Source organism: Pelobates fuscus, chromosome 2, assembly GCF_036172605.1.
Source record: "Pelobates fuscus isolate aPelFus1 chromosome 2, aPelFus1.pri, whole genome shotgun sequence".
Taxonomy (NCBI): domain Eukaryota; kingdom Metazoa; phylum Chordata; class Amphibia; order Anura; family Pelobatidae; genus Pelobates; species Pelobates fuscus.
Genome location: NC_086318.1, coordinates 214,427,742 through 214,439,774, shown reverse-complemented (window position 1 = coordinate 214,439,774; position 12,033 = coordinate 214,427,742). Strand labels below are relative to the sequence as shown.

Sequence of the window (12,033 nt, the reverse complement as noted above, 5' to 3'; positions counted from 1 at the left end):
GGTGGAGTTCGGCCCCGCCTCACTGACTATCACCTGTGGGAAAGCATTAGATTCTGATGTCAGCCAAAGAGGTGGCTCGGGGGGCAGGACCACTGCCTTCAGACCTCTGGTGACCTAGAAATAAAGTAAAATGTAACCCTTTCTAAGGAGGCAGCGTGTGGATAAGCCACTTAAATGGTGTTTTTAACACTATAGGGTCAGGAATGCATGTTTGTGCTCCTGACCATATAGCGTTCCTTTAATGGTATTATTAGACCTTTCCGATACAGTGGGAGGATAGTGACTGCAAATAGCAGGACACTCATTGAAATGTTTTTTGTTCTCTACAAAAATCCATAAATTATATTGGATAACAGATGTGTTATTTAAAAAAATAAAATGTATTTATATCCAATATATATGAACACTAGTACTACTACATACCTCTCTTCACCCAACCTCTCTCCTGTTATCCTGCTGCATCTCTTCAGTCGCCGACTTTCATGACAAAGCATGAGTTAGCATGGGATATGTGTTATGAGTTATTTTTGTATACTTTGGGATAACATTTATTGTAGGCTTTGATCTAACACCAGGCCTAACCTATGAAATGTAACGATTAGATAACCATCACCAGAGCTGGACATAGGGTGTCATAACAGCTATTGGTGCATATGCTCTAACTTTGTTTTTTGGTTATTCAAAGGACATCATTTAAGAAAATAAGGAGTGGACAATAAACTGCCATGCCAAACCCCTCTGATCCACCCAGAGGTCTGGCCACTTAGAATCAACTAGTTTAAACTATTTAATGAGAATGTTGTATTGTCCAGAGAGATTACTTTTTGACAACTACTTGTAGACCTGTAACATTTGCATCTCCCACAAGAATTATATATAAGCTGTAAATATATGTAAGGATTTCTTGTGTTTTCTATTTTATGGTAGTTTTGAAATGTATCTGTGTTTCTGTATGTCATTTATTTCTGTATATTTGTACACAACACTGTGAACCCTTTTTGTCAGATTAAATGTTTACTTAATCAGCTTGTGTCTTTGTTCTCTAGGAGCCCACTCTCCTGAGGAAAGCTCAGGTAAACAAGATCTCAAAGGGTTAATTATATATGTCTGATCAGTAAAGTGTAGCAGAGCGCTAGTCCTAGCCAGGACTCTCCTCCGCTGGTATACCAAAATGCTGTCAGGAACAAGCAACATAATCCAAGAATCTCAGACCTCCTCCCCAGCAACTGGATGACACACACAGCTCTGGGGGTATAACTGAACTTTATTCTCACATTCACGGTTTTTATGCCCAGTCCCATGCAAGGTGTTTCATACACAAGAAATGCAGGGGTTTCAATTCCAGAATCCTCTGTGCCTGAGAGTTCATTGCTTGAGTAAACTCCTCTGATTTAAATTATCTCTCAGGTACAGAAAATTCACAAAATATCCAGTACCCCAACCATACATAGGAACCCCCAAAAAAACACATTCCCCGATAGCCCCGAACTGAGTGACCAACATATCCAAGAATCACTCAGATTGGTTTGGTAGTACGGGAATGCCATTGTGGTTAAGTTTTGACCGGCCAGATACTAGGTGCTAACCCAAAATAGTTCCAGAGAAATAGTTGTCCTGGCCAGTGTCTGTTTGTAAGGTTCCTGTGCGAACACCATGCAAGGGAATCTCCAGCTTTCAGGGTCCAAATGCTCCCCCCTGTTCGGTAGCGTGAGTGCCTAGTCGAAAAGAGTTCCAGGCACTCGACAACCAAGTACTGCTGCCCTTGTTCGGGAGACAAGATGGCAGCCATTCTCTCAGTAACATGTTCGGTTATACGAAATGGCGGTCACCCAGGGAAAGCACTCTTTAATGGTTTCCCTTACGGTTTTCGCACTTAAGTGGCTGGTGTCAATGTTCTAATGGGGCACAGGGGTGGTCCTTGTTCAGGAGACGAATGGATTCTGTTCATATGAAGTCTCCCGAATGGCCAAGTAGGAAGCACACAAAATAACAGGGGAAAAGACATAGTACTGTAAGGGGGGAGGGAGTACGGACAGCTAGTAAAGGGAATAAAAGTAGCTGGTAAGTGTCTATTCCGTCACAGTAAGGTTGTGATACTATAATTCTACTCTGTGTGGCGTAACCTAAGATGCCCGGATATAAAATGTTGGTGGTGGCAGTAAAGTGTGTACTAGAGTGTTAGTGTAGAAGGCATTGCATGGGTTAATTTGGGGTTGCTGGGACTAGCAACAAGTAACCAGGGGTCTATTGTCATTAACCCTTTCACTTCCACACTCTGCCCACTGTCTCGGGTGGGCCAATAGCACACGTTCGTGACACCAACAAAGCTTCTTTACTTACCCTTCTTATATTGCTAATCTTAAAGGGACACTAAAGTCACCTGAACAACTTCAGCTTAATCAGGGTTGTTTAGGTGAGAACTATAGCTCCCTGCAGCCTCTCTCATGTAAACACTGTATTTTCTGAGAAAATACAGTGTTTACATTGAAAGCTAGGAACACCTCCAGTTGCAGTCACTCAGAGTGAACCATAATATGCCTCCATCCACTCAGATCTGCTGTGCACAAGCATCCTGTGATTCAGTATCTCCTCCCACTGCAAGCAGACACTGAACTTTCCTCATAGAGATTCATTGATTCAATTCATCTCTATGAGGAGATGCTGATTGGCCAGCACTGTGTGTTTGAATCATGCTGGCTCTGCCCCTGATCTCCCTCCTTGTCAGTCTCAGCCAATCCTATTGGGAAGCACTGTGATGGATCAGGCTATCACATGTCAGCAGACTGCTTGTTTTTCCCCCAGTCTAACAGCATGCAGATTTACAGCTGCTGGCTTTAATACAGTAACATTTTTATTACATTATGGAGGCATGAGGGGCCCAGGGGGGCTAGATGGTCGTGTTAACACTATAGGGTCAGGAATACATGTAGTTGCACTGGTGACTGCTTTGATGTTAGCTTTGAATTTAGATTCACATTGAAGCCTCATATCTAGCCTGTTGCCAAATCCTGACAAGTCCACCCTAAAAACACTGCTTGCATGCATCTGCCCCTTTCTTACACAAGATGCTATTTTGTCATTGTTTTTTGCATCAACCACTATTCTAATACTGTTGCTCTACAGTCCTAAATGAATGCTGCTAACAGCCTTATTTTTCTCTTGTCACTTCTATTACATCTCAACCCACGGACTATTATTGGCTTCCTATATCCTTTAGGATTCAATTAAAAATATTACCTCTAACCTACAAAATTCTGAACAACTCTACCAACCACTACATATCTTCACTAATCTATAGGTACACCCCTTCTATGTCACTTCGCTCACCTAGTGGCTTTCTGTCCACTGCATGCAGACATACAGGGTTTCTCCTGGGCAGCTTCATTCCTATGGAACAGCCTACCTCCCCATCAGACTTTCCTCAGGTTTCAAATTTGTTAAGAAATCCCTGAAAGGAATTGCAAAACGTTATTCCTTACACCATTGTCCTTCTGCCTCTACATCTCTACGCCCCAGTCTCCCCCTTCTATGAAATAGTTAAAAACCCCTTTTACTCACTTACCTGACTCAATTTGCGATGTCCCTCGGCGCATTGATCGGTTCCTTCCCTTCGGACGTCAGCGTGCATTAGACCACTAAGGCATCAATTCTTTCTAATGGGGCTTCTAAAGACACTGGATATTCTCATGCACAGCTTGAGGACTTCCTGCAGTTTCACATAGTTTAACTCCATAAAACGATGCTTGAAACACCGCTAGTGGCTGTCTCCAAGACAGCCCGAGAGGTTGTTTTAACCTTGCAATGTAAACATTGAAGTTTATCTAAAACTGCAATGTTTCCAGTGCAAGGTTATGGGAACAGGGACATTGCACCATTGTCATTGAGATTAAGATTGAGATTGAGTGGCCAGGGTGCCTATAGTGTCCCCTTAAAACATATCTCTTTAGGATATTCATTAGTCTCCCTTTGTAAATACCATTCCTTAAATCTGTATCTTACAAAGAATCTGCCCAGCCCAACTCTACAACATAATATAGAATACAAAGAAAAATAAAGCATGTTATAGTTAACTGTGGGAATCACAGAACAAGTCACACCACACCTGGAATCTGGCATTTATTTATTTGATTCGGTTTTGCAGATTGCCCAAAGCTTACAAAGTTTGAAAACATCAACAGAGACAATTTGTTACAATGTGTTGTTCAAGCGCTACCTTTCTCTTGGTCACCATGTTGCAGATTGTGTTTTATTATTTTGTTTTAAACTAACCAGGGTTAAGTTGTGTAAGCATTAATTTTCCATGTGGCATTTACCACCTTCATTTAATCCATAGTTACTATTTGCAGGTTAAAAAAATAGTTAGTTGTCAGTTTGGTCCGGTCTTTAACCTTTTGAATTCCTACTTCAAGAGCATGTGCCTCAAAAGTGCTGTGGAGTACACCTGTGACAAGAAATGTTCCTGCTACTTACATATCAACTTTCTTGCCTGCAGTTGCTCATCTCCAAAGATAGTGTAATGAATTACAACACAAGGCAGCGATGGCTAACTTTGACTGGCAGATACTTTAGGAATTACAATCCATAAGATTAGCCATATCATTGTTAGGTGTTAACCGTGCCTTGATACTGAAAGGTAAAAAAACAGTCCCAAACCAAACCAATTTACATATACTTTGTTCACAATCATGAATACAACAAAACACCTCTAAACAGTGAGGGTTAGTGCAGGAAATGGGGGCCTTGCACTTACAAGCGATACATACAAAATAAACCGTCAGTTTCAGCTAAAGCTTCCCTCAGGATAAAATAAAAACAAACATGTATCCTAAGTCATTTAAAAGAAGGAATGTAAATAAGCAATAAATACAGAGTGTGCTTTCTCCATATTGACATATTTACAACTGACTCTTTGGCTTATGTCTGGGATTCTGTGAAAAGAATGTATAACTATATATATATGTATATATGATCCAGCCATCAATGTACAAAGAAACAAACAAAAAAACATAAGCCCGGGTACAGATCATTGGCGCACTTGAAATGTATAGAAGAATGCATTTACTAGCAATCTGCACAAGTTTATTTAGTGTATTTTTTTTTTTTTGTAACAACTTTTTATGTAAAAAAAAATATTCATAATAAAAGAGAGAAAACTGCCACTTCGTAAATAGAGATTACATGCAACGGATTGGCTTGAAAGTGGTCTCGTGAGACGGCTGCATATACAAATACGTACAAATCCTTGTCAAGCAGAGACGTTGCCCGGCTTCAAATTCCCATTTTGTGATCGAGTGGCACTATATCCAGCAATACTGTATACAGTCATAGAAACAGCTCAAGTCTTTATGAAGATACAGAAATCCATAACAAAAATACTTGTTTCTTTAGTTTTTTTCATTTTTATTTTTAATAATGTTCATAGTTTTTTTTTTTTTTTTCTTTTCTTTGTTAAAACTTAAAAGGTCCCATGTAAAAATGATTTTGTTTGTAGCTAGAGAGTGGCCGCTGTTGGAGCAATTGACAGGGCTTTAAATTGGCACTTTCGACTATGACGATTCAAGGTACTCCAGAGAAACATCATAGCAGAAACGATATTGTTCCTGTTAGAAAGAAAGGTGACAGTGCATTAATAAGTGCAGGTTCTAAAATATTTATATCAACAAATAATACTTCTAGCATTGATTGAATGATTGTAGTAATTTTAAAAGAATTGTAAGTTAGATATGAAGAAATAGGAATTTACTCTTAAAATGCATGCCTGGTGTTGTAATGAATGCAGCTTTATCATTTCAGAACGTTAGTGCTGTTTTAGTTACCCTAACTTCATTTCTGGATGGCCTGATATCCCTAGACGGTAGATAGAGCTGCTTAAAAACAGAAAATATCAGAACGGAGCAATAGACTTTACAGCATACAAAACCCAACAGTGCACCTTTATCACTACTTTTGGGATCTAGTCAAAGAACAGAGCAAAATAATTTCCATGTTGCTTGAAACTGGAACAGAGAAGAAGGCATAGCAGCTACACAGTACATCCGTAAATATGTAATTGGCAATAAACAGTCATTTCATCACAAATAAATGTTGTAAAATATAGGGGGGGGCTTTATCATGGCAAAAACATGAGCTATTCTTGGGAAAATAGCTAAACGAGGAGTAATAAATAAGGAAACAAATAGAATGTCTCCCAACAATTTCCACTTAAAATAGTAGATGTCTTGCCTTGATACAACTCTCCAGTGGTGTGGTGTTAGAAAATTGAGACATGAAAATAGAAAATATAAAAGGCACCATTTAAAAAAAATAAAACACATGCACACGTAAAAAAATACAATCTTAAAGGGTCAGTGGAACAAAGTGGTTTTGGTGCATTGATCATGCCACTGAAGTATCACTACGCAGTCCTCTGCCATTTAGAAGTTAAATAACTAGTTCTAAAGCCCTAGCCACACCTCTCCTGAATGCCAATCACACAGCATCCCTTTACACTTCCTGAAACGATGAATCAATTTCAACCCTATCTTACATTCAGTGTGATGGTGGTACTTTTTTTCTTGTCTCCTGTGAAACAAAATACGTATCTCACAAGAAGACAAAAATTATTTCAAATCTCCAGACTGTATCTGTGCAGGAAAAAGAGCATGTCATGTTGATGTACATGCCTGTATGTGTAAATGCCATTAGATAAACAGCCCAACAAACCAGTAAGTTGTGTGAATGGTGTATTAAATATTATGAAGTGGAAAGTAAAAGCTGTGGAAGATTATTATACTGGAGAGCTTGGCTAAGATGGGACACTGCTCAAGTTTATGAAATGCAGTATAATATAGATTCAGAAGAAACCTGTGTATTTAAAAGCCGTTTGTAATCTCATTCCTGTAGCACTACATAGTTTGGATGTATTATGTGTGTCTTGAATTGAACCAGATGTTGAAATCTAATCTTTTAAAAATAGTTTTCCTATTGTTCTCCTGCAACAGACATCGGTGGTAGTGTGATTCCAGTGCTTTTTTTTATTTATATGCTTTCTAGTGATTTGGCTAGAACAATGTATAGATTAAATCTGAAGAGGAATTAATTCATGCCAAGGGGGTAGTTGCATGACAGGTATCATTTTAAAGAAAGTTTAACCCCTTAAGGACCAAACTTCTGGAATAAAATGGCATCTGGGGAGTTAATATTGCTGGAGTCTGAGAAACAGGCCCGCACTCAGTGCGGTCACTAAAGGGAACACCTGAAGCCCCCTGTGGCATTGATCCAGCAAATGCTTTACAGCGTTGCAGGGAATCTAAGCCAAGTAAAGACTGTGTTATTTAAGATAGAGGCAAAAGTCTAATGCAGGATAGCTGTCGTTATTCATGCTAGGACAGAGCTCTCTGATTACTAGTGGTCATTAGCATTACAGGGGCATTTAAGTAAGATAAGCTATGCTAACAATGCCAACCATCCAGGCTGGGGATAATTCACTTCAGTCAAATAAAACAAAATTCATGTATCAAATGCAAGGCAGTAATAGATTAGTGAGTGATAGGTTAGATGTAGCTTGCAGGTTTTTTTTTTTTTTTTGGTACGTACAAAATTCACTGCATATATAACATAACTTTCTTTGTAAATAAAATATTCATGTTTAAAGTCAATGAAAGCTTTGGGTAACAATAATAATAATAGATCTATCCAGGTCAAGAGATCTCCACAACTTGACGCAGTTCTTCAAACAAGGGTCCAAGTTATTTTTCCAAGCTTAGAATCAGCCCCGTGTGTGGCATTATAATGGGTGATTTATCCGATACCTCTCGTTGGTACAGCTCGGGCTTTGTCGTCCTCGTTATTTCTTATTTGACCCCGGAGTTTGCAGTCTCTGTGGTCACATTTTGGTGTGCAGCCATACGGTCTTCTGTGGTGCCGGAAAGTTCAGCAGCATGGCTGAGGAAGGGGTAGAACCCGCGTGGGGTAGTCGGAGAAAGCCTGGGGTGCTTTGCTGGAGTCTCTTTGGTGCTGCCGATTCTCGTCGCTGGGTTGAGTGAAGGGCCCGGAGGGTTCCCTTTTGCTTGCCAGGGTTGTGGGTTGGAGTGTTCAGGGCAGCGGTTCCGGCGGTGCCCCATTCGTGGCGGGGTTAGTCGTTTGGGTCTGCAGGCCCGCCGTGAGCCCCGTCTATGTTGGCGCCAGTTTCTGGCTCTGGCTATGGGAGGGAGTGTGCGTTTGCGGTGGGGGTTTGTCGGCCAAGCCGTGGGTGAGCCTGTGGCCCTTCTGAGTGCCTCTGCTTGTTGCTCCTTGGCCGCCAGTCTCTCCCAGAACGCGGACAGTATAGCCTGGTTGAGAGGTCGGGTCTTTCCTCATTATGAGCGCACGTGGCGACGGCCATTCTGTGCCTCGCCTCTGCCCGCTTGTTTCTCATAGGGTTCAGTGCCCGGGTGTAGCTTCTTGAAGTTGAACCAGGATAACCCCCTCCAGTCCGGGGGGAGGACAGGGTGCCCTCGGGTCTGGTTCTCTGATTCGTAGGCTGAGAGAGCGGCCGTCTCTCCCCTCCTTCGTCGCTTGCAGGTCCCAGCTAGCCATCTTGGGTTCCTGGTCACCGATACTCTCGGGAAAAGTGTCAAATGTGTCACCAGGTTTCCCCTGTGTGCAGGCAGCGACTCCAGATTTAATATTTAGCACGATTTTTGCGGGATATTGTAGATTATCGGTAGTTCCCACAGGTTTCAGGCGTCCGCTCTCCTTGCTTGCTTAGCCCCGCCCCACAGTAATATATATTTAAAGATACAGTAATGTAAAATAATAATCATGATAAATATATATCACCAATCCAATGCTTTTCATAGTAAAATGCATAAATCCAAGGGATATCTATTACCAGCATTAGCCAGGTTCAGTGTGAGGACACTGAATGCAAAGAGTTTCAAAAACTGAAGTTCTTAAAGGGATCATATAGTGCCAGGAAAACAAACCCGTTTTCCTGGCACTATAGGCTCTTGGAGTGCCCCCCTCCCTCTGTGCTGAAGAGATTAAAACCCCTTCAGCCACTTACCTTAATCCAGCACCAGGCTGGTGACCTCTCCTCCCCCGCCAACGTCAGCTCCAGAGTGGAGCCGAATGTGCATGCGTGGCCAGAGGCAAATAAGTGTGATTAACTCAGTGTTGTTAAGTCCTGGAGTCCTGGAAACAGCCACTAGACATTGGATTAACCCTGCAGTGTAAATATAGCAGGTTCTCTGAAACTGCTATGTTTTCAGCTGCAGGGCTACAAATATGGGGACCTGGCATCCAGACCACTTCATTGAGCTGAAATGGTCTGGGTGCCTATAGTGGTCCTTTAAGGAGGAGGTGTCTCTTGTGGGTGTCTGACAGCCACTAGATGTGTGTTTGCAGACAAATTAAAATGTCGCTATTTCTGACAATCTGTAATGCATTACGTTGTCCAAGAGAAGGAACAGCATCAGTGTATTAAAACCACCTCATTAGGATGTAGTTGCTTTGGCGTATAGTATTTCCCTTTAAACATGAAATTTATCTTCTTTGGTCAACAACCCATGCATAATGTATAGGTTTCTTTTTAGGGGTGTTAATAATTGTGAGGGTTGGTGGGGAGCAAATTATAAAAAATAACAAGAAAATTTCTAAAAAGTGAAGCATTCAACAGGAAAATTCCACTGGTTCTCATGGTGACTGCTCCAAGTTAAGAGCAATTGTAAATAAACCCTGCTGAACTATAGACGGATGTATGACTCGATTGTAAACTATTCTGGCATAGCCTTCCTTTTTACAATGATATAGGGTGCACAACAGGGGTTTTTAACCATTTGTGACAGGGACCAAGCCTATGCATATGGCATTTGTGTGCAGCCCTTTTCTGCAGTTTAAAAATTACAACTTTAAAATTAGATCAGTGAACAGTTACAGTCACATAACACATCCAAATGAATTACACTTGTCAGTGTATATAGGGGTCGGATCTACTGGGCTAGGCATTTGCTAATGACCAGACCATTATGGGAAGTTTCCTGGGGTGTGATCAATATCATCAGTTTCTTCCAAAACAAGGGGAGCCACTGTAATAGCATGAGACCATTTTTCCTTCAGTACTCAGTAGCAGTGCAGGAAGCATTCACCACAACCCATATTTAAATTCATACATCCCCCTCTGCTAAGCAGTACCCTTTTAAAAAGGTTTAGATTCCATGCCTGTGGCCGTAATTTACACCCATGCTTCCCTTGTATTAATCTTCAACCTATTAACTTTGCTACAGTTGGATCTTTCATTTGATGGCACAAAAACAGGTTAAAAGAAAACCCACAAAATTGCTAACTTTGATAAAATTATTAAAATTTTTCTTTACTTCAAAATGACTTGCATACTGATAGTTACTATACTGATCATGTCAGCTTGGTTCCTTGGCAACTTGATGATGCTGCAAAGGAAACTTGTAAAAAAAAAAAAAATCAGATGGAAGGAACCAAATAATGAGAAAGCAATTATCCGAACAAACATCATTCCTCATTAACTGCACAGTTCACTTGAGGAATGTTTGCTTTGCTGGATTACCATAATTTGCCTCAGTTCCATTACTTTTTCAACAAAAAGTGATATATGTAAAGTATCCCACAGGCCAAAACTGCATTCTGTGCAAACAGTAGATTATCCAGAATTGATGAGCTTTATTAAAAGCAAATAACATTTTATAGTGTAATGTTGAGGGTACTTGAAGTGGTTCACTGTGTTACATAAATGATCTAGGCTATGTTAACATATGTGTCGCCCTAAAGATGAATTGTGCAAAAATATACCTCAAACCGTAAACAGGAAAGAAAAAAAAAAAAGAAAGAAAGAACGAAAGAAAGACGACATATATGTGGTTTCCAAATGGTTTTTAACAGCTCTACCTCCCATATTCTCAAACTCTGTCATTAAGGCTTGCAAAATCTCTTCACAATAAACTATATACAGAAAGCAATAGGATGTTATATATTGATATCGAAATTACTGAAATCAGGCCTAAGCAGTTGGTATGAAAGCGTTCAATTTTGTGTGTTCAGTCTATATTTACCTTAATTGCCTGCTTATTAAATAAGCCTCAGCAGATACGCCTCACTGTTGAGGCTGAAAGTGCTTTTTCAACCTCTCTAGTGGATAGGATCCACAACATATGCAGTATTTGAGGTCCGCAAGAACCGATGCTGAACGTCCAACATACCAACACCATTGGATATGTATTCATGGGAATACATACAATAGCTGAGCATTTAGATGGGTTGGTAATTAGCTTTTTGTATCTATTGCAGAAGATATCCAACTATCTACAAACATATATAATTTTTTTTTAAGTGCGTTTTTTAAGACGTTACTCATGACCTTTGAACACAACTTACCGGAGTCTCGACCATGTTAGGTTTGCTGTTGCGCAAGGTTTTCACAGCATGAAAAACATCTACCACATTTTGCCGTTTGATCATTTCGCACACAATACTGATGGCACAGAACATTCCACTGCGTCCTCCACCATTTCTAAAAAAAATAAAAAAAAATAAAATATTATAATAATACTGCAAATAAATTCACGACACAGAAGACCTGTATCAGAAGTTACAGCATGCACAGTTAGTGCTACCCTAGTGAACATCTTCCCATATATGGTTTTCCTATTGACAATTAATACAGGAAAATTCATATTCCCAAAAGGTACCAACCACAGGGAACCATCATCAACCCTGAGAAAAGATGTTGGCACCATTGATCTAAGCAATGTTCTAGGTCGAGGATAACTTAAAAATTCAGCAGCTTAAACAAATATTTGATTTCAATAGAATGATATTCATATCATCACTGGCCACCTCATTTAACTTTATAAATACAGATTGCTTCAAACTTGCACATATCTTTTAAATCAGATACCATTTTTAGAGTTTGCATCACTCTGACATGATGTACCCAGATTCCATTAACTTACGCTTTTAGTAGTGACCATCAGTGGGCGACTTACAACAGTATTCTAGTTTTTCCATGTAAACCTATGAAGGGGATTTTGTGTCAAAGGAGCA

The 12,033-nt window shown here is 40.2% G+C and overlaps 1 protein-coding gene across 11 annotated transcripts in view; it reads right to left on the bottom strand.

The window, feature by feature from the left end:
• Positions 1-4,103: 4,103 nt before the first annotated feature.
• Positions 4,104-12,033, bottom strand: part of PTPRK (protein tyrosine phosphatase receptor type K) — a 405,796-nt gene continuing 397,866 nt past the window's right edge. For all 11 annotated transcript variants that reach the window (XM_063443155.1, XM_063443159.1, XM_063443156.1 and 8 more), the window contains 2 exons: positions 11,365-11,500; positions 4,104-5,600 (listed from right to left, as the gene is read on the bottom strand). In XM_063443155.1, coding sequence (XP_063299225.1) covers positions 5,547-5,600; positions 11,365-11,500 — 190 coding nt within the window. In that variant the 3' untranslated portion in view covers positions 4,104-5,546. The remainder of the gene's footprint in view (positions 5,601-11,364; positions 11,501-12,033) is intronic.